General features: G+C 44.7%; 2 protein-coding genes and 1 pseudogene across 5 annotated transcripts; all 3 read right to left on the reverse strand.

The window, feature by feature from the left end:
* Positions 1-2,696: 2,696 nt before the first annotated feature.
* Positions 2,697-22,449, reverse strand: part of LOC138663634 (zinc finger protein 271-like) — a 118,240-nt pseudogene continuing 98,487 nt past the window's right edge.
* On the reverse strand, positions 6,716-14,462 carry LOC138663628 (uncharacterized). The gene is made up of 2 exons (XM_069749907.1): positions 12,581-14,462; positions 6,716-6,820 (listed from the first exon to the last, which is right to left on the reverse strand). Exon 1 carries the CDS (start codon positions 14,327-14,329, stop codon positions 12,941-12,943), a length of 1,389 nt encoding a protein of 462 aa, XP_069606008.1. The 5' UTR covers positions 14,330-14,462; the 3' UTR covers positions 6,716-6,820; positions 12,581-12,940.
* Positions 14,590-17,347, reverse strand: LOC138663630 (uncharacterized). Of its 4 annotated transcripts, XM_069749911.1 has the most exons (4): positions 17,154-17,347; positions 15,889-15,974; positions 15,271-15,391; positions 14,590-15,147 (listed from the first exon to the last, which is right to left on the reverse strand). In XM_069749911.1, exons 1-4 carry the CDS (start codon positions 17,302-17,304, stop codon positions 14,867-14,869), a joined length of 639 nt encoding a protein of 212 aa, XP_069606012.1. In that variant the 5' UTR covers positions 17,305-17,347; the 3' UTR covers positions 14,590-14,866. The 4 variants fall into 4 exon arrangements, 1 of the variants encoding a protein (XP_069606012.1); XR_011318217.1 differs by lacking the exon at positions 15,889-15,974; XR_011318216.1 differs by lacking the exon at positions 17,154-17,347 and having other exon boundaries at positions 15,889-17,137.

The following is a 22,449-nucleotide window of genomic DNA, read 5'->3' on the forward strand; positions in this document are numbered from 1 at the left end:
GACACATCAAACAAGAGGAAGTCAGAAAGCATACATCTGAAAGAGGGGATAGTGAAGCTGGCACTAACTAATTGCACAGCTTGTGTGATGCAACAACCTCTCACGAGCCCGTGAAAGCGGTTGCTGACACCGCTGGAATAGCACTGGCTCGGACATTGAGTGTGATTTTTTTTTTTTTTTAACAATGCCAAACATGAGGTATGACAAAAATCTGTGCTACTAGTGGACAAGCCCTTTACAAAGATAAAATGTTTGTGTAAATAATTTTCAACATTCTGAACATGAAAATGGTTTCTCTCTGTGTGACTTCTCTGATGTTTATTTAGAGTTGATTTCCTTATAATACATTTCCCAAATTAAGAACATGAAAAAGGCTTCTCCCCTGTGTGACTTCTCTGGTGGCAAAGAAGAGATGATTTCTTCACAAAACATTTTCCACATTCTGGACATGAAAAAGGCTTCTCCCCTGTGTGGGTTCTCTGATGTTTAACAGGCAGTGATTTCTCAGCAAAACATTTCTCACATTCTGAACATGAAAAAGCTTCTCACCTGTGTGGCATACAGTACATATCAAAAGTTTGGACACACCTCATTTAAAGATTTTTCTGTATTTTCATGACTATGAAAATTGTACATTCACACTGAAGGCATCAAAACTGAATTAACACATGTGGAATTATATACTTTACAAAAATGTGTGAAACAGCTGAAAATATGCCTTATATTCTAGGTTCTTCAAAGTAGCCACCTTTTGCTTTGATGACTGCTTTGCACACTCATGGCATTCTCTTGATGAGCTTCAAGAGGTTGTCACCGGGAATGGTTTTCACTTCACAGGTGTGCCCTGTCAGGTTTAATAAGTGGGATTTGTTGCCTTATAAATGGGGTTGGGACCATCAGTTGTGTTGTGCAGAAGTCTGGTGGATACACAGCTGATAGTCCTACTGAATAGACTGTTAGAATTTGTATTATGGCAAGAAAAAAAGCAGCTAAGTAAAGAAAAACGAGTGGCCATCATTACTTTAAGAAATGAAGGTCAGTCAGTCTGAAAAATTGGGCAAACTTTGAAAGTGTCCCCAAGTGCAGTGGCAAAAACCATCAAGCGCTACAAAGAAACTGGCTCACATGAGGACCATCCCAGGAAAGGAAGACCAAGAGTCACTTCTGCTTCTGAGGATAAGTTTATCTGAGTCACCAGCCTCAGAAATCTCAGGTTAACAGCAGCTCAGATTAGAGACCAGGTCAATGCCACACAGAGTTCTAGCAGCAGAAACAGCTCTACAACAACTGTTCAGAGGAGACTTTGCGCAGCAGGCCTTCATGGTAAAATAGCTGCTAGGAAACCACTGCTAAGGACAGGCAACAAGCAGAAGAGACTTGTTTGGGCTAAAGAACACAAGGAATGGACATTAGACCAGTGGAAATCTGTGCTTTGGTCTGATGAGTCCAAATTTGAGATCTTTGGTTCCAACCACCGTGTCTTTGTGCGATGCAGAGAAGGTGAACAGATGGATTCTACATACCAGGTTCCCACCGTGAAGCATGGAGGAGGAGGTGTGATGGTGTGGGGGTGCTTTGCTGGTGACACTGTTGGGGATTTATTCAAAATTGAAGGCATACTGAACCAGCATGGCTACCACAGCATCTTGCAGCAGCATGCTATTCCATTAGGTTTGCGCTTAGTTGGACCATCATTTATTTTTCAACAGGACAATGACCCCAAACACACCTCCAGGCTGTGTAAGGGCTATTTGACCAAGGAGAGTGATGGGGTGCAACGCCATATCACCTGGCCTCCACAGTTACCAGACCTGAACCCAATCGAGATGGTTTGGGGTGATCTGGACTGCATAGTGAAGGCAAAAGGGCCAACCAGTACAAAGCATCTCTGGGAACTACTTCAAGATTGTTGGAAGACCATTCCCTGTTACTACCTCTTGAAGCTTATCAAGAGAATGCCAAGAATGTCCAAAGCAGTCATCAAAGCAAAAGGTGGCTACTTTGAAGAACCTAGAATATAGGACATTTTCAGTTTTCAAACTTTTTTGTTGACCCCTTCCCGACTTTTGATGCCATGTAGGCATCATGAAAGTCGGTGCCAATCCGACCTGTGACGCCTATGTGGCGTCATGGAAAGATCGCGTCCCTGCAGATCGGGTGAAAGGGTTAACTCCAATTTCACCCGATCTGCAGGGACAGGGGGAGTGGTACTTCAGCCCAGGGGGGGTGGCTTCACCCCCCATCCCCCCCGTGGCTACGATCGCTCTGATTGGCTGTTGAAAGTGAAACCGAAAATCAGAGCGATTTGTAATATTTCACCTAAAAAAACTGGTGAAATATTACAATCCAGCCATGGCCGATGCTGCAATATCATCGGCCATGGCTGCAAACACTGATGTTCCCCCCCCACCGATCTCCCCAGTTCTCCGTCCGGTGCTCTGCTCCCCTCCGTCCTCCTGCCCGCTCCCCCCGTGCTCCGATGCCACCCCCCATCCTCAGATCCACCCCCCATGCTCAGATCTCCCCCCATCATACTTACCGGGCCTCCCGGTGTCCGTCTGTCTTCTCCATGGGCGCCGCCATCTTCCAAAATGGCGGGCGCATATATTTTGATCACTGTGATATAACCTATCACAGTGATCAAAATAAAAAAAATAGTAAATGACCCCCCCCCTTTATCACCCCCATAGGTAGGGACAATAATAAAATAAAGAAAATATTTTTTTTTCTTTTTCCAATAGGGTTATGGTTAGGGTTAGGGTTAGTGCACACGGTGCGGATTTGGCTGCGGATCTGCAGCGGATTGGCCGCGGATCTGCAGCGGATTGGCTGCTGTGAATTCGTAGCAGTTTTCCATCAGTTTACAGTACCATGTAAACCTATGGAAAAGCAAATCCGCTGTGCCCATGGTGCGGAAAATACCGTTCGGAAACGCTGCGTTGTATTTTCCGCAGCATGTCAATTTTGTGCGGATTCCGCAGCGTTTTACACCTGTTCCTCAATAGGAATCCGCAGGTGAAATACGCACAAAAAAACACTGGAAATCCGCTGTAAATCCGCAGGTAAAACGCAGTGCCTTTTACCTGCTGATTTTTCAAAAATCGTGCGGAAAAAGCACACACGAATCCGCAATGTGGGCACATAGCCTTAGGGTTAGGGTTGGAATTAGGGCTAGGGTTGGAAATAGGGTTAAGATTAGGCTTGTGGTTAGGGTTACGGATAGGGGTGTGTTGGGGTTAAAGTTGTGGTTAGGGTTGGGAGGGTTAGGGTTGGGATTAGGGATAGGGTTGTGGTTAGGGGTGTGTTGGGGTTAGGGTTGTGATTAGGGTTATGGCTACAGTTGCGATAAGGGTTAGGGGTGTGTTGGGGTTAGTGTTGAAGTTAGAATTGAGGGGTTTCCACTCTTTAGGCACATCAGGGGTCTCCAAACGCAATATGGCGCCACCATTGATTCAATACAATCTTGCGTTCAAAAAGTCAAATGGTGCTCCCACCCTTCAGAGCCCCGACGTGCGCCCAAACAGTGGTTTACCCCCACATATAGGGTACCAGTGTACTCAGGACAAACTGGGCAACAACTATTGGGGTCCAATTTCTCCTGTTACCCTTGCGAAAATAAAAAAATTGCTTGCTAAAACATAAAGAAAAATTATTTTTTATTTTCACGGCTCTGCGTTATAAACTTCTGTGAAGCACTTAGGGGTTGAAAGTGCTCACCAAACATCTAGATAAGTTCCTTGGGGGTCTAGTTTCCAAAATTGGGTCACTTGTGAGGGGTTTCTACTGTTTAGGCACATCAGGGGCTCTGCAAATGCAACGTGACGCCCGCAGACCATTCCATCAAAGCCTGCATTTCAAAAGTCACTACTTCCCTTCTGAGCCCTGACGTGTGCCCAAACAGTGGTTCCCCCCCACATATGGGGCATCAGAGTACTTAGGACAAACTGGACAACAACTTTTGGGGTCCAATTTCTCCTGTTACTCTTGGGAAAATAAAAAATTGCAGGCTAAAAAATAATTTTTGAGGAAAGAAAAATGATTTTTTTATTTTCACATCTAGATTAGTTCCATGGGAGGTCTAGTTTCCAAAATGGGGTCACATGTGGGGGAGCGCCAATGTTTAGGCACACAGGGGCTCTCCAAACGCAACATGGTGTCCGCTAACGATTGGAGCTAATTTTTCATTCAAAAAGTCAAATGGCACTCCTTCCCTTCCGAGCCCTGCCGCGTGCCCAAACAGTGGTTTACCCCCACATGTGAGGTATCAGTGTACTCAGGAGAAATTGCCCAATACATTTTAGGATCCATTTTATCCTGTTGCCCATGTGAAAATGAAAAAATTGAGGCTAAAATAATTTTTTTGTGAATAAAAAGTACTTTGTCAATTTTACGGATCAATTTGTGAAGCATCTGGGGGGTTCAAAGTGATCACTATGCATCTAGATAAGTTCCTTGGGGGGTCTAGTTTCCAAAATGGGGTCATTTGTGGGGGAGCTCCAATATTTAGGCACACAGGGGCTCTCCAAACGCAACATGGTGTCCGCTAAAGATTGGAGCCAATTTTTCATTGAAAAAGTCAAATGGCGCTCCTTCCCTTCCGAGCCCTGTCATGCGCCCAAACAGTGGTTCCCCCCACATATGAGGTATCGGCGTACTCAGAACAAATTGTACAATAACGTATGGGGTCCAGTTTCTCTTTTTACCTTTGGGAAAATAAAAAAATTGTTGCTAAAACATCATTTTTGTGACCAAAAAGTTAAATGTTCATTTTTTCCTTCCATGTTGCTTCTGCTGCTGTGAAGTACCTGAAGGGTTAATAAACTTCTTGAATGTGGTTTTGAGTACCTTGAGGGGTACAGCTTTTAGAATGGTGTCACTTTTGGGTATTTTCAGCCATACAGACCCCTCAAACTGACTTCAAATGTGAGGTGGGCCCTTAAAAAAAAATGGTTTTGTAAATTTCGTTGTAAAAATGAGAAATCGCTGGTCAAATTTTAACCCTTATAACTTCCTAGCAAAAAAAATATTGTTTCCAAAATTGTGCTGATATAAAGTAGACATGTGGGAAATGTTATTTATTAACTATTTTGTGTCACATAACTCTCTGGTTTAACAGAATAAAAATTCAAAATTTGAAAATTGCGAAATTTTCAAAATTTTAGCCAAATTTCCATTTTTTTCACAAATAAACGCAAAATTTATCACTAACATGAAGCCCAATATGTCACGAAAAAACAATCTCAGAACCGGTACGATCCGTTGAAGTGTTCCCGAGTTATTACCTCATAAAGGGACACTGGTTAGAATTGCAAAAAACGGCCAGGTCATTAAGGTCAAAATAGGCTGGGTCACGAAGGGGTTAAGTATATAATTCTACATGTGTGAATTCATAGCTTTGATGCCTTCAGTGTGAATGTACAATTTTCATAGTCATCAAAATACAGAAAAATCTTTAAATGAGAAGGTGTGTCCAAACTTTTGGTCTGTACTGTACTGTACTGTATCTGATGTTTATTAAGATGTGATTTCTGGTTAAAACATTTCTCACATTCTTAGCATGAAAAAGTCTTCTCTTTTGTGTGGGTTCTCTGGTGGCTATCAAGATGCGCTTTACGGGTAAAACATATCCCACATTCTGAACATGAAAAAGGCTTCTCCCCTGTGTGAATTATTTGGTGTTTAACAAGATTTCCTTTCTGGTTAAAATATTTCCCACATTGTGAACAGGAAAAAGGCTTCTCCCCTGTGTGAGTTCTCTGATGCTTAACCAAATCTGATTTCTGGCTAAAACGTTTCCTACATTCTGAACATGAAAATGGCTTCTCCCCTGTGTGAATTCTTTGGTGTTTAACAAGATTTCCTTTCTGGTTAAAATATTTCCCACATCGTGAACAGGAAAAAGGCTTCTCCCCTGTGTGAGTTCTTTGATGCTTAACCAAATCTGATTTCTGGCTAAAACGTTTCACACATTCTGAGCATGAAAATCGCTTCTCCCCTGTGTGGGTTCTCTGGTGGTTTTCAAGATGCCCTTTCCGGTTAAAACATATCCCACATTCTGAACATAAAAAAGGCTTCTCCCCTGTGTGAGTTCTCTGATGCTTAACCAAATCTGATTTCTGGCTAAAACGTTTCACACATTCTGAACATGAAAATGGCTTCTTCCCTGTGTGGATTCTCTGGTGTCTTTCAAGATGCCCTTTCTGGTTAAAACATGTCCCACATTCTGAACATAAAAAAGGCTTCTCCCCTGTGTGAGTTCTCTGATGCTTAACCAAATCAGATTTCTGGCTAAAACATTTCACACATTCTGAGCATGAAAATGGCTTCTCCCCTGTGTGGATTCTCTGGTGGTTTTCAAGATGCCCTTTCCGGTTAAAACATATCCCACATTCAGAACATGAAAATGGCTTCATCCTTGTGTGATTTCTCTGGTGACTGACAAGATTTGATTTCTGGTTAAAACATTTCCCACACTTGGAACAAGAAAATCTATTATCTGCTGTGTGCATTTTTTGATGTTTAAGAAAAGACTTTTCGAGAAGACTATTGCCATATTGTGAATGTGAAAATGGCTTCTTTGCTTTAGCAGCATTTTGTTTTTTAATACATATTTTGTGACTTTGATTTTCCTTAGTAGTCGGTAATGAATCAGAAGACAGGACCTGTTTCAAAGGATCAGATGACAGATCTTTGATGTGAAGGGATGATGTTATATTTGGAGTAATAGCATTCACTTCAGTTGTATTCTGTGGGATCTCAAGATCATATGATTCAAAAACTGAAGATGTCAGCTGTCCCTCTGATTTCCTTGTACATGCATCTGCCAAAAATAAAACCAATTATTATTTTTGGATAAAATATCCTTGATTATTTTTACCTTTGTCATTTTTACATACAGTTGAAGTAGAAATGTTCAAATCAAGTAAAAAAAAAAAAAATTCATCAAAACAATGACAGCTCATACAGTGTGCTCCAAATTATTATGCAAATTGGATTTAAGTGTCAAAGATTTAATAGTTTTGTTTTTCAAATAAACTCGTGGATGGTATTGTGTCTCAGGGCTCAATGGATCACTGAAATCAATCTTAAACACATGTTGTTAGGGTTGGCGGAACGCACCGAATATATTTATTAAGTGAGATTGGTGCGTTCGCAACCCGGGATCCACCGTGCAGGAAAGAACCTGCTGCTAAGTGAATGGCGGCAATATATGGCGGTATGAACCAGCTCTGTTAGCTTCACAGAGCAGCCGATAAGACAAGGCCCTGTGCCCTGTTAGACTTTCACAGAGGCACAGGCTAACCACCCAAATGAGAGCAGTCAGTGGTCATGCATGCACACAAAACTCCTCGCCGGAGGTGCCAGCATTCTAGGTGCTTATTTCAGCCGGGTCCCTGAACACACACAAACACAATCTGCTCGCCGGAGGTGCCAGCATTCTAGGGGCTTATTTCAGCCGGGTCCCTGAACACATGCAATCACATGACCACACTGGCGCAAAGCACATAACATAAGAAGATACTAGCGCATGGCCGTGCGGCCATGCGAGTCTTAAATAGCTGCAGCACGTTCAGGACCTTTCAAAGAAGGACCAATGGAGTTGCTGCAGTACCTGAGCATGTGGCCCTAGATCTCCACTGAGAGATCTTGCCCTGGGCATGCTCAGTGTGTGCAAAGCAGGACTTAATCCCAGAAAAGCCTGCTCGCCGCAGATCAGTGCAGGGTACAATAGAGCCTGGAGAGGCAGTAGTAACCCTTTGCACAGTATGAGTCTCAGTGAGACGCTGAGAGCGACGTCTCCGCTGAGCAGGCAGCACTGCGACCGATGCAGAATGGGAGACCGCAGCAGACACGGATCGAGATTCCCCCTGTGCAGCAGAGGACACTCGACTCCTAACACATGTGATAATTAGTTTTCAAGGTGATTCTACTTAAAGGAAAACTACTTAAAAATGATGTTCCACATTATTAAGCTGGCCACAGGTTTCAAGCAATATGGGAAATAAAAAGGATCTATCTGCTGCTGAAAAGCGTTAAATAGTGCAATTTTGGACAAGGTATGAAAACATTAGATATTTCATGAAAACTTAAGAGTGATCATCATACTGTGAAGAGATTTGTGAGTGAAACAGAGCAGACAGAGTTCATGCAGATAAAGTCATAATGAGGAAGGTTTCTGCCAGACAAATTCATTGGATTAAGAGAGCAGCTGCCAAAATACCATGACAAAGCAGCAAACAGTTATTTGAAGCTGCTGGTGCCTCTGGAGTCCCTCGAACCTCAAGGTGTAGGATCCTTCAAAGGCTTGCTGTGGTGCATAAACCTACTATTCGGCCACCCCTAAACAGTGTTCACAAGCAGAAACGGTTGCCGTGGGCCCAGACATACATGAAGACTAATTTTCAAACAGTCTTGTTTACTGATGAGTGTCGAGCAACCCTGGATGGTCCAGATGGATGGAGTAGTGGATGGTTGGTGAATGGCCACCATGTCCCAACAAGGCTGTGACGTCAGCAAGGAGTCACGTTTTGGGCCGGAATCATGGGGAAACCGCTGGTAGGGCCCTTTAAGGTTCCTGAAGGTGTGAAAATGACCTCTGCAAAGTATATAAAGTTTCTGACTGACAACTTTCTTCCATGGTATAAAAAGCAGAAACGTGCTTTCAGGAGCAAAATTATCTACATGCATGACAATGCCCCATCTCATGCTGCAAATAATACCTCTGAGTCATTGGCTGCTATGGGCATAAAAGGAGATAAACTCATGGTGTGGCCACCATCTTCACCTGACCTCAGCCCTATAGAGAACCTGTGGAGTATCATCAAGCAAAAGATCTATGAGGGTGGGAGGCAGTTCACATCAAAACAGCAGCTCTGGGAGGCTATTCTAAATTCACGCAAAGAAATCCAAGCAGAAACTCCCCAAAAACTCACAAGTTCAATGGATGCAAGAATTGTGAAGGCGATATCAAAGAAGGGTTCCTATGTTAACATGTAACTTGGCCTGTTAGGATGTTTTGGAATTAAATAGCTTTTTTGTTTGAGCACTTTCAGTTCTTTAAAACATATCAAATGTGAAATTCTACTGTGCCTAATAATTTGGAACAGTGCATTTTGAATTTTTATTCATTTTGGAGATTATACTGTTATCATTGGGAGGTTTCTTCAATAAAATTTGATGTATACTCTAACGTGTGATGACTTATTAGAATAACTGTTAGTTGCATCGACCATTTAAGAAAATCCGAGAAAAGTGTCATTTGCATAATATTTGGAACATGGTGTAGTAGGAAGAACCCACTTAGATTACATTGTGGGTGTCTCCTGGAGCACAATCTGGACACCATGTGTTGGGTGATAAAATAGTATATTTCAAATTTTAACTCTCCAACATCCGCTGTGTGCTAATTTCCAGAATGTGCCTGGAGTCAAAAGATGTAGTTAATTACCGATAATGGGATTTTTCAGACCCCATGACGGCACCACGGAGAGGGGATCCGCCCATCAAGGACAGGAAACCTACATATAAAAAGGCGGTACCTCTCTCCCACATCAGTTGTTTACAGAGCACGAGAGGAACTTCAAATTATTAACATAAATAAAAAATATTTAACATTGCTATGAAGCTTAGCCAAGACACCGTGTGGCTATCTCCAAGTATGATATTAATGTACGGGTGCCATCATGGGGTCTGAGAAATCCCATCATCAGTAAGTAACTATGTCTTTCATAGTTACATTAGGGAGGGACTATCACTTCCAGCACCCTTCTCCCAAAGGTAAGGTCTGAAGAAGAGGCTAGGTCCGACCGATAGTGCTTAACCCCTTCCCGACATGCACTGTACTAATATGGTGCTACGGGAACTGCATTTCTGACAGCATTTTCTCACGCTGAGCGCCGCGGTGATCGGGTGCGGTTGTCAGCTGTATGTGACAGCTAACACCCCGCAACAATGCCCACGATCGGTGCTAGCATTTAACCCCTCTGATGCCGTTGCCAGTAGTAACAGCGGCATAGAGCCCCCTCCCTACGCTCTCCCACCGAAACAACACGGGGGTCCTTCAATGAGGTGGATTGTCAGGGCCTGCTTAAACCAGGCGCCGGCAAGCCTCCAGCACTGCCTGTCAGATCGCTGATCTGACACAGTGCTATGCAAAGTGTCAGGTCAGCGATCTGACATGATACAGAGATGTCCCAACCTGGGACAATGTTATAAAGTGCAAAAAAAAAACTATAAAAAAAATATTTTCCAATAAATCAATTTATGTAAATAAAAAAAAAAAACAAAACAATAAAAAGTATACATATTTGGTATCCCCGCGCCCGTAACGACCCGCTCTATAAAACTATCCCACTAGTTAACCCCTTCAGTGAACACCGTAAAAAAAAAAAAAAAAAAAAACAAGGCAAAAACCAATGCTTTATTATACTGCCAAACAAAAAGTGCAATAAAACGTGATCAAAAAGATGGATATAAATTAAAAAAAACACGTCAACTCGTCCCGCAAAAACAAGACCTCACATAACTCTGTGGGCCAAAATATGGATAAATTATAGCTCTCAAAATGTGGTGATGCAAAACTATTTTTTGCAATAAAAGGCATCTTTTAGTGTGTGACAGCTGCCAAACATAAAACCCCGCTATAAATAGTAAATCAAAATCCCCTTTATCACCCCTTAGTTAGGGAAAAATAATAAAATAAACAAATGTATTTTTTTCCATTAGGGTTAGGGTTGGGGCTCAAGTTAGGGTTAGGATTAAGTTTAGGGTTGGGATTAGGGTTAGGGGTGTAGTGGGGATAGGGGTGTGTTTAGGGTTGGGATTACGTTAGGGGTGTGTTCGGATTAGGGGTGTGGTTAGGGTTATGGTATGGGTTGGGATTAGGGGTGTGTTGGGGTTAGGGTTGGAGTTAGACATGGAGTCTAACATGGAGTCTAACATGGAGTCTGATCTCAACTCCAGCCAATTCTGCGTTGAAAAAGTCAAACGGTGCTCCTTCCCTTCCGAGCTCTGCCGTGCGCGCAAACAGTGGTTTACCCCCACATATGGGGGATCCGCGTACTCAGAACAAATTGGACAACAACTTTTGCAGTCCAATATCTCCTGTTAACCTTGCGAAAATAAAAGTTTGGGGCCGAAGAAATCATTTTTTGTGGAAAAAAAATATTTTTTATTTTCCCGGCTCTGCGTTATAAAACTTTAGTAGAACACTTGGGGGTTCAAAGTTCTCACAACACATCTAGATAAGTTCCTTGGTGGATCTACTTTCCAAAATGCTTTCACTTGTGGGGGGTTTCCACTGTGTAGGCACATCAGGGCCTCTCCAAATGCGACACAGTGTCAGATCTCAATTCCAGCCAATTTTGCATTGAAAAGTCAAACGGCGCTCTTTCCCTTCCGAGATCTGCCATGCGCCCAACAGTGGTGTACCCCCACATATGGGATATCAGCATACTCAGGACAAATTGCACAATAATATTTGTGGTCCAATTTCTCCTGTTACTCTTGGTAAAATAAAACAAATTGGATCTGAAATACATTTTTTGTGAAAAAAAAGTTAAAATGTTCAAATTTTTTTTAAAACATTACAAAAATTCCTGTGAAGCACCTGAAGGGTTAATAAACTTCTTGAATGTGGTTTTGAATACCTTGAGAGGTGCAGTTTTTACAATGTTGTCACTTTTGGGCATTTTCTGTCATATAGGCCCCTCAAAGTTATTTCTAGTGTGAGGTGTTGTAAAAATGAGAAATCGCTGGTCAACGTTGAACCCTTATAACTTCCTAACAAAAAAACTTAATGTTTCCAAAATTGTGCTGATGTAAAGCAGACATGTGGGAAATGTTATTAACTATTTTGCATGATATTACTCTCTAATTTAAGGGCATAAAAACTAAAAGTTTTGAAAATTGCTACATTTTTGCCAAATTTCCATTTTTTCACAAATAAACGCAAGTCATATCGAAGAAATTTTACCACCATCATAAAGCACAATATGAAGAAAAAGAAAGTGGCAGCACTCACCGATCTTCTTATGCAGGTGTATTTATTTGGTAAAAGTCTTCACGGCACAGGGGTGTGTAACATAGGGATGCGGGAGCAGAACGACGGCCGTTTCGCGCCGGTCTGGAACCCGTTGAAGCGCCAGACCGGCGCGAAACGGCCGTCGTTCTGCTCCCGCATCCCTATGTTACACACCCCTGTGCCGTGAAGACTTTTACCAAATAAATACACCTGCATAAGAAGATCGGTGAGTGCTGCCACTTTCTTTTTCTTCATATCCACGCTATCTGGTTTTCTGGCTATAGCACCCGAGATCGGGGGGGATCAGCTGAGGCTAATTAGCCTGAAGCGGAGGTAGTCAGCTGCAGCGGTGGTGCGGTCAGCTGTGCTCTCGTAGATGATTCACATAAAGCACAATATGTCACGAGAAAACCTCAGAATCACCATTATCAGTTGAAGCGTTTCAGAGTTATGACCTCATAAAGTGACAGTGGTCAGAATTGAAAAAAAATGGCCTGATCAGGAAGTTGAAAACAGGCCGGAATCAGGGCATTCCGAGGAAAAAGCCGGATTACTCACCGGTAATACTCTTTTAGTGAGTCCACGACAGCACCCCACTGGAGAGAGGGATCCGCCCCGCAGGAACAGGAAACCTACCGAGAAATAAAAGGGGGCGGTCCGCCTCTCCTCCTCAGTTTTGATTTCAGAGTACCCGGAGGACCGCCAGTATTAGGCAAATATAATTTATTTCATTTTCAAACTTATTTGCTCATATATGATTAAAAGAATTTTACTCAATAGTAAGTACTATATTAATATAGGGAGGGATATAAGAGGGTGCTGTCGTGGACTCACTAAAAGAGTATTACCGGTGAGTAATCCGGCTTTTTCCCTTTCGCCACGACAGCACCCCACTGGAGATCTTACAGAGACCATCACCTAGGGGGGGACCACCGTGCTGAGGACAGTCCTGCCAAAGTCTAGGTCAGAAGTTGACGATAGGTCAAGCCTATAGTGATTATAGAATGTAGAGGGATTTGACCAAGTTGCCGCCTTACATATAGTCTCAATTGGGACCTCTCCCCTTTCTACCCAGGTGGATGCCATAGCTCTGGTAGAGTGCGCTGTTATGCCTTCCGGAGGGTTTTCTTTACTCGCGGAATAGGCCAGTCTGATAGACTCTCTGATCCACCGGGATAACGTGCTTTTCGTTATTCCATGACCCTTCTTGTGACCCTGGAAGGAAATAAACAGAGCCCTACACTGTCGCCAGCTACAGGTTCTTTCAATGTACTTTAACACTACTCTTTTAACATCTAGAGTGTGGTACTTTTGTTCTTCAGGAGTGGAAGGATTACTGAAGAAAGTGGGCAAGATTATTTCCTGAGACCTATGGAATGTCTTAGCTACTTTGGGAAGGTAGGAAGGGTCTGGTTTAAGGACCAACTTATCCTGAAAAGTTAGCAGGAAAGGTGGATCTATAGAGAGTGCTTGGATGTCACTGATTCTCCTAGCTGAAGTCAGTGCTACCAAGAGGGCTGTTTTTAGTGATAGGATCTTGATTGGTATTGAATCTATTGGTTCGAATGGAGAGTCTGTTAGGGCTTGTAAAACTAAGTTTAGATCCCAGGGAGGAACTCTAGGTATATTAACTGGATTTATCCGTTCACAGGCTGTAATAAATCGGGATACCCATCTATTCCCCGCAATGTTATGGCCATAGAGAGCTCCTAGTGCTGAAACATGAACTTTTAAGGTGTTTGCAGTTAGACCTAGTTCTCTCCCTTTTTGAAGAAATTCCAGGATAGACTGTATCGGAATTTCTGATGTGTTTGAAGATGTATGGAATTGTAAGAATTTCTTCCATATTTTTGTGTAAATTTTTGTAGTGGAAGGTTTTCTACTCTGGAGGAGCGTGTTTATCAATCCCTCCGAGAACCCCCTTGATTTTAGCATCTGCCTCTCAAATTCCAGGCCGTGAGATGTAGACTGTCCACTTGAGGGTGGAAAAACGGACCCTGGAAGAGAAGACTGGGTGTTGAGGGGAGGACCCAAGGATCTGAGATCGACATGGTTTGCAGCCACGAGAACCATGGTCTCTTGGGCCAGAATGGAGCTATTAGTATCACCCTCGCTCCTTCGGTTCTGATTTTGCGAATGACTTGGGGCAGCAGTATGATCGGTGGAAAAGCATATGCTAGACTGAACTGCCAAGGGGCTTGTAGAGCGTCCAGAATGTCCGGATGATCCGCTAGAGATAGGGAGGCAAATTTCCGGACTTTTTTGTTTCTCCTTGTGGCGAAGAGATCTATTTGAGGTTGACCCCATAGGGATACTATATCTCGAAAAATCTGCTGGTTTAGGCACCACTCTCCTTGTTTCAAGGTGTGTCGACTTAAGAAGTCCGCCTGCTGGTTGTTTTCCCCTCTTATGTGCAGTGCAGTAAGGGATGTTAGGTGACTTTCTGCTAGATTTAGGATTTCTGTAGCAGAAGACATCAGAGTCTCTGATCGCGTGCCTCCTTGCCTGTTTAGATACGCCACTGTGGTGGTGTTGTCGGAAAGGATTCGGACGTCCTTCCCTCGTAGCTGTGGGAGAAAATGGCATAAGGCATATTTTACTGCATTTAATTCTTTAACATTAGAGGAGTAGCAGCTTTCCTCCATGTTCCAAAGCCCTTGGCAAAAATCATTCCCCATATGAGCGCCCCATCCATGAGGACTGGCGTCCGTGGTTATGGTATGAGATGGCGTTATTATCCATGGAACACCACTCATTAAATGGTCTGAATTCAGCCACCACTTTAAGGAAGTTAAAACTTCATGAGATAAGGTTATTTTCACATTTAGGTGACCAGATAACCGTCTATCTTCTTGTAAAATCTGCTGTTGCAGTGTACGGGTATGATGTTGAGCCCATTTTACCGCAGGTATACAAGAAATAAGAGATCCTAGTAAGGACATAGCTTGTCTTAGGGATATACGTGGATTGTTTATCGCCGCTAGGACTTTGTGTTTGATCAGTAGTATTTTTACCTGAGGCAGGAGACACTTTTGAGATATGGAGTCTAGATGGAACCCCAAGAACGCCTGGCAGGATAGCGGAGTGAGTCTGGATTTGTTGGTATTGATTATCCAGCCTAGATCCTGTAGAGAGGAAATTGCATGAGCCAAACGATCAGCACATTGAGTAACTGAATTTCCAATGACCAAAAAGTCATCCAGATATGGAACAATTAAGGTTTCTTTCTGGCGAAGGTAGGCCATCACCTCTAGCATTATCTTGGTGAAGATCCTCGGTGCTGTTGAAAGGCCGAAGGGCATGGCTGTATACTGGAAATGATGAATCTCGCCGTTGATTGTCACTGCTACTCTGAGGTACTTTTGGTATCTGTCATGGATAGGGAGATGATAATAAGCATCTTTTAAATCAATGCCCCCCATCATACAGTTTGGAAAGAGGAGTTTTATAGTGGATCTAATGGATTCCATCTTAAATGTATAGTTTTTGACAAATGAATTGAGCTTTTTAAGGTTTATGATGGTCCTGAAAGAACCGTCGGGTTTAGAAATCAGGAATAAGGGAGAGTAGAATCCACTGCCTTCCTGTCCCTCGGGAACTTGGACTAAAACCCGCTTTGATAATAGGGTTTGAATTTCTAGCTCTAGAGCCTGCTGTTGTGCGGGCGAGCTGAGGGATGTTATAATATATGACTCGTGGGGAACACGAGAGAATTGTAGTTTAATTCCATCTCGGATGATGTTTAAGACCCACGAGCTAGATGTTATTTTGTACCATTGGGTGGCGAAAAACTTTAGTCTGCCCCCTACTGGTATATCCTCAGAATTTATTGTCTTTTGGGGGGTTGGGTCTTCTAAACATGGTACCTCTTTGCCTGTCCTCTTTAGCAGTCCATGTTGTAGACCTATCCGTTTGCCTCCTTTTACCAAACGGTCTCCTCTTAAAGGCTCTCCTGTAAAAGGGAATAGAGGAATCAGGGAAAGCTTTCTTCCTGTCCTTTGCCTTTTTGAGTATCTCATCTAAGGTTTTACCAAAGAGGTACTCACCCTCACATGGGATTGCGCATATTTTAGATTTAGACTGCGCGTCCCCCTTCCAACTTTTCATCCAAAGTGCGCGTCTTGCATTGTTCACAAGACCTGCGGATCTCGCTGCTAACCGAAGAGAGTCGGCAGATGCGTCCGCCATAAAAGCTGCTGCTCCACGTATTAAGGGGATGGCTGCTCGAAGTTTCTCTCTCGAGACTTTATTTTCGATCTGCTGGTCCAACTGATCAATCCAAATGATCATTGACCGGGCAGCGCAGGTGCTGGCTACTGCAGGTTTAAAGATTCCTGTAGCTGCCTCCCAAGATCGCTTAAGGGATGATTCAGCTTTGCGATCTAATGGATCGACCAGAAGTCCCGCATCCTCCACAGGCAGAGTGGATTGCTTGGAGGTAGAAGCTACGGCTGCATCGACCTTAGGGACTTTGGTCCATGTAAGGAGCTCCTCATCACTAAACGGATATTTACGTTTAGACGCGGAGGGTAAAAAGCTTCTTTGATCCTGCTTCTTCCACTCTCTTTTAATTAATGCTTTCACCGCTGGTATAACCGGAAAACATCTCCTCTTTCTCTCTGCCAAACCCGCAAACATAATTTCCTGCGTGGTTTGCGCACCCTTTACCTCCTCACACCCCATGGTATTGCGGATTGATTTTACCAAGTTGTCCACACTGTCTAAGGGGAAACATGAACGACCCTCGATTTCTGAGGAAGATGATGATGATGATGACGATAGGGAGGCTTCTGACAGTACCGTGTGGTCACTTTCGGAGTCTGACATAAGTGTTGGTGTTTTGGACTTAGCTTTACGCGGTTTTTCCTGGGTCATATTTTTTAGTTCCTCCCTAATAATGGCCCGTAAGTCCGTAACGGACACTGTCGCTCCCTGAGTTGTTTCCTCAAAACAGTCTTTGCACAGTTTTTTGGGGTATGAGTCCGGAAGGGGCTGGCTACACAAGGCACATTCCTTATGTTTCGTTTTTTGTCGCTTTTTAGACTGGGCGTAATAAGTAGCGAGAGAGAGAGAAAAGAGAGAGAAATAGGGAGACAGCGTCAGCTTAAATAGGCAGAGTTTAAACACTCACCCAGTGAAGCGAATAGTACCGGATCAGAAGGCCGAGATCCTGTTCTGGAACCGTCACTCTTACGAGCGGACTCCGAGGATCCTTTGGTGTGATCTTTGGTGGGGGGCCCTGGATCTCCAGCTGTGGGGTCCATGGCACCTGGGGATGACATCTCTGCATCGCCGCATTATTGTTTCTGGGCGTTTTTAAATAGTGCGCCCTTTTTTTTTTTTTTTTTTTTCCTCTCCTGCTGCGCAATGCGCATGCGCGGGTTGCCGCTGGCTCCCCCGCCCCAGATCCGGCCTAGGCGCCCCGGAAGTGACTCCTTCAGTTCCGGGGTAGCCAGTATTGCGGCGGTCGGCGCATGCGCGGTCCGGGACTCAGCGCCGGACCGCAATGGAGGTTCTCTTACCCGCTCCTGGCCGCGCCGCTCGCAGGAGAGAATGCCGGGCGGCCCTCCCCGGACCCGGCCGTCTGCTCCATCCACCAGCTGAGGAGGGAGCCGTCTAGCGGAACTCCCCCGACGCTGCTTCTGAGCTGCAGCCCCTGCCGTTCTCACGGACACCGCACAGGCGGCATGCTAGCCCAGGTATGTTGATCCTGTCGTTCCTGGATTGTTCCCGCAGGAACAGGAAACCTAAACTGAGGAGGAGAGGCGGACCGCCCCCTTTTATTTCTCGGTAGGTTTCCTGTTCCTGCGGGGCGGATCCCTCTCTCCAGTGGGGTGCTGTCGTGGCGAAAGGGAAAAGCATATGCCAGCTGGTAGTTCCAAGAAATCATGAAGGTGTCCAACGCGACATGGTTCCCTATGGGGGCTATTGAGCAGAAAGCGTATACCTTCCGATTTTGACTGTTGGCGAACAGATCTATGGCCGGGAGACCCCATTCTGCAATCTGATCGAACACCGCCTGATTTAGTTCCCACTCGCCCTCCCTTAGCCGGGTCCGACTCAGGAAATCTGCCCTTTGATTCTCCACCCTCTTTATATAGAGTGTCGTCAAAGACTCCAGGTTGTCCTCGACTAACTGAAAAATGGAACTTGTTACCTCCATGAGTGGCTGGGAATGAGTTCCCCCCCTAGTGATTCAAATAAGCTACTACCACCTGGTTGTCAGAGAATACCCTGACATGGTATGACTGAAGGGTGCTCAGAAATTCTAAAAGGGCGAACTTTACTGCCAAAAGCGCCTTCATGTTTGAAGATACTGCACTTATTTTGTCTGTCCAGACCCCCTGCGCTATCTGGTCGTTCAGGTGTGCCCCCCAACCCCTGGGACTTGCGTCCGTTGTCAAGACCACACCATCAGGCTCTTCTGTCCCCTCTCCCTCAGAGTAGCAGTCATATACCAGCCCCAAGGCTCACCCACCCACTTCCTGGACCATTTCTCTGCCTGGCTGCCGCACTTCATGTCCTCAGAACTACCAGCCTTTATCCTGGGAGACTTCAACTTACCCATTAACAGCCCCACTTCCACATCTGCATCCCAGCTTCTATCACTAACCACTCTTCTAGGCCTCACAGCTCTCAACCTCTGAAACACACAATCTCCTACCTAGATGACTCACCACTTCCCCTCTATTACCAGAACATTCTCTCCTTCACTCTCACAATTCCTCGCCCACCCCTGCAAACTCCTACCTACCACACATTCAGAAATCTACATGCCATTAACCCTCATACACTTTCAGACTCCCTAACACTCATCATTGTCCCCAATCTCCACTTTTTCCTGTCCTGATCTGGCTGTACATCACTAGAACAACACTCTTAGCAGCACCCTTGACCAAGTAGCTCCCCTCACCCTCAGAACCTCCAAACACAGAGTAAAACAGCCCTGGCTCACATAGCATACCTGATTTCTCCAGTGATGCTCTAGGTGTGCTGGACTCTTATGGAGGAAAACTCGCACACCAGAAGACTTCATACACTTCAAATTTATGTTAAGAACCTATAATTCTGCCCTTCACCTCGCCAAACAGTCCCACTTCATCACCCTGATCTCCTCACTATCCAACAACCCCAATAAACTTTTTGACACCTTTCACTCCCTCCTCAGGCCAAAAGCACAAGCCCCTATCACAGACATTTGTGCTGATGACCTGGCCTCCCACTTTATAGAGAAAATAGATAACATCCGTCAGGAAATCTGCTCCCAGCCACCAAGTGCAGTGACTCCCATCTCTCCCTGCATTTCCCCTGGCTCACTCTCCACATTCGATCTCATCACAAAAGAAGTCTCCAAGCTCCTCTCTTCTTCTTGTCAGACTACATGCACTATTGACCCCATTCCCTCTCATCTCCTCCAGTCTCTCTCTCCAGTCGTCACAACTCACCTAACTACAATCTTTAATCTCTCCCTCTCCTCTGGCATTTTCCCCTCCTCCTTCAAACACTATCATTACTCCATTACTAAAGAAACCCGCCCTCGACCCGTCCTGCACAAACAACTACCGACCAGTCTCCAATCTTCCCTTCATCTCTAAACTCTTGGAGCACCTGATCTACTCCCGCCTTACCCATTACCTCTCCACTCGTTCCCTCCTAGACCCTTCACAGTCCGGTTTCCGCCCCCTACATTCGACAAACTGCACTCATCAAGGTGACCAACGACCTACTGACATCAAAATGTAACGGTGACCACTCTATGTGTGCTAATCGGTATTCAGACATGTCCGCTCTTCGACAGTCGTTACACTGGCTGCCTATTCATTATAGAATCCATTTCAAAGTATTTGTTCTCACCCACAAAGCTCTCCACAGTGCAGCCCCACCTTACATATCTTCCCTCATTTCTGTCTATCGGCCTAACCGACCACTGCGCTCTGCAAACGACTTCCAACTAACCTCTGCACTTATCCATACCTCCCACTCCCGACTCCCAAGACTTACCACGTGTTGCGCCAATCCTCTAATTTCCTAACCCAAGATATTAGGACCATCCACAATTTGCAAAGTTTTAGGCACTCCCTCAATACACATTTCTTCAGAGCGGCCTTTCACTAATCAAAGTTATTTTATGTTTGTGTGTGTGAGTAGCCCCTTCACTAATTCCACCTATTGCCCACCCCCTGAAGATTGATTTGTAAGAAATTAGTCTGCACTCTGCTAAAAAATTTGTTTGTGGTATAGTGGATCCAAGTCCTAAATCACAGTAATCTGAAAATACACCGCACTCACAGGTGGAATATCATGCAAAATTTTTCACAATTTATTGTGTACATATACATATGAATCATCATTAAATATATGCAGCAAAAAGCGTTATGAATACATATATTCATAACGCTTTTTGCTGCATATATTTAATGATGATTCATATGTATATGTACACAAATTGTGAAAAATTTTGCATGATATTACACCCCCTGAAGATGGCTGGATCATCATTGTAAATACATCATTGTAAACACACCTGTACTTTGCATCTCCCCCACCTCATTGTAGATTGTAAGCTCTCACGAGCAGGGTCATCTTCTTATTTTGCTTTAATTATTGTGTTGTTAAAGTTGTTACTTATCACTGTTGTGTTTGAAACTTAAACTGTAAAGCGCTGCGGAATATGTTTGCGCTATATAAAGATTATTATTATTATTATTATTATTATTATTCTGGAACCACCCATGGAACACTCCGGGTCCGATTCTCTATCCTTATCCACCATTCTAGTGAGAGAGTTGTTCTTGATGATATGGTGAACTGACCTTCTAAATGTCCCTTTAGAGAGTTTTCTGCTGACAATATCTCCCACTGCAACTCCCTGGTGTGTACCTGAGCACACTGAACGGCCAAAATACATGATGTCATGGACCCTAAGGGTATGTTTCCACGTGCAGGAAACGCTGCGTGTCTGACGCTGCATAGAGCCGCAGCGTCAGACACGCAGCGTCCAGATGTTACAGCATAGTGGAGGGGATTGAATGAAATCCCGTCTCCACTATGCGTGGTAACACGCACACGGCGGCCCTGCGACTCCGGACATGCTGCGCATCTTTTCAGATTGCAGCATGTCCGTATATCTTGCGGCGACACTGCGTCGCCGCAAGATATAGCACAGGGCCCTATGCGATGGGTGCGATGATGCCGGATGTGTGCTGTGAACACATCCGGCATCATCGCGTCCCAGAATGGGGCGGGGCTTAGTGCAGAGCGGCAAAGCCGCTCCGACGATACCGCCGGCCATCCTGAAGGTGGACACATGCCCTTAGAAGGACACTGCTTTCCGCAAAGTTATGGAGGGGAGATCCTATGTTCGAGAAACTAGCTCCACCATCTTCTGGACCTTCCCGTTGGGAGGCAACACTCCTGTTTGCTTGAATCTAGTATAATGCACAGGTATTCCTGTACCTGGCTCGGCACTATTCTGGACTTCCCTAGATTCAAAAGCCAGCCTAAGTTGGTTAAGGAACACATGACCCTCTCTAACTGGTCTTTGAAATGTTGGGGGGAGTTGCCAATTATCAGGAAGTCTCCTAGATATGGCACGATTAGAATGTCTTGTTGCTTCAGGTGTGTCATTACTTCTGCCACTATCTTAGAGAATACCCGTGGAGCTATAGCCAGTACAAATGTAAGGGTACCGTCACACTGAAACGACAACGATGTCGATCGCTGCAGCGTCGCTGTTTGGTCGCTGAAGAGCTGTCACACAGACAGCTCTCCAGCGACCAACGATCCCGAAGTCCCCTGGTAACCAGGGTAAACATCGGGTTACTAAGCGCAGGGCCACGCTTAGTAACCAGATGTTTACCCTGGTTACCAGCGTAAACGTAAAAAAAACAAACACTACATACTTACCTTCCGTGTCTGTCCTCCGGCGCTGTGCTTTCCTCTGCACTGTCAGCGCCGGTCAGCCGAAAAGCAGAGCGGTGACGTCACCGCTGTGCTTTCCAGCTGACCGGCGCTCACAGCCAGTGCAGAGAAGCACAGCACCGGAGGCCAGACACAGAAGGTAAGTATGTAGTGTTTGTTTTTTTACGTTTACGCTGGTAACCAGGGTAAACATCGGGTTACCAGTGAAGACATCGCTGGATCGGCGCCACACACGCCAATTCAGCGATGTCAGCGGGAGATCCAGCGACGAAAGTTTCAAACAATCTGCTACGACGTACGATTCTCAGCGGGGTCCCTGATCGCAGTAGCGTGTCAGACACAGCGAGATCGTAACGATATCGCTGGAACGTCACGGATCGTGCCGTCCTAGCGATCAAAGTGCCACTGTGTGACGGTACCCCAAGACCTAAGAACTGATAGTGTGTTACAACCCCTTGTATTAGGATTGCTACCCTGAGAAACTTTTGATAGTCTTTGTGGATGGG

The sequence above is a fragment of the Ranitomeya imitator genome, chromosome 2 (assembly GCF_032444005.1).
Source record: "Ranitomeya imitator isolate aRanImi1 chromosome 2, aRanImi1.pri, whole genome shotgun sequence".
Taxonomy (NCBI): Eukaryota; Metazoa; Chordata; class Amphibia; order Anura; family Dendrobatidae; genus Ranitomeya; species Ranitomeya imitator.

What these genes read in the sequence shown, in the direction of transcription:
- LOC138663628 (XM_069749907.1), bottom strand. Translation starts at nt 14,329, where the DNA reads ATGGGGTCAACCTCAAATAGATCTCTTCGCCACAAGGAGAAACAAAAA.
- LOC138663630 (XM_069749911.1), bottom strand. Translation starts at nt 17,304, where the DNA reads ATGTCATCCCCAGGTGCCATGGACCCCACAGCTGGAGATCCAGGGCCC. An exon ending in GGTACTATTCGCTTCACTGG is followed by an intron (nt 15,975 to 17,153) that starts GTGAGTGTTTAA and finishes TCCCTTTTACAG; the next exon opens with GAGAGCCTTTAAGAGGAGAC. An exon ending in TCACCAAGATAATGCTAGAG is followed by an intron (nt 15,148 to 15,270) that starts GTGATGGCCTAC and finishes TCCTCTCTACAG; the next exon opens with GATCTAGGCTGGATAATCAA.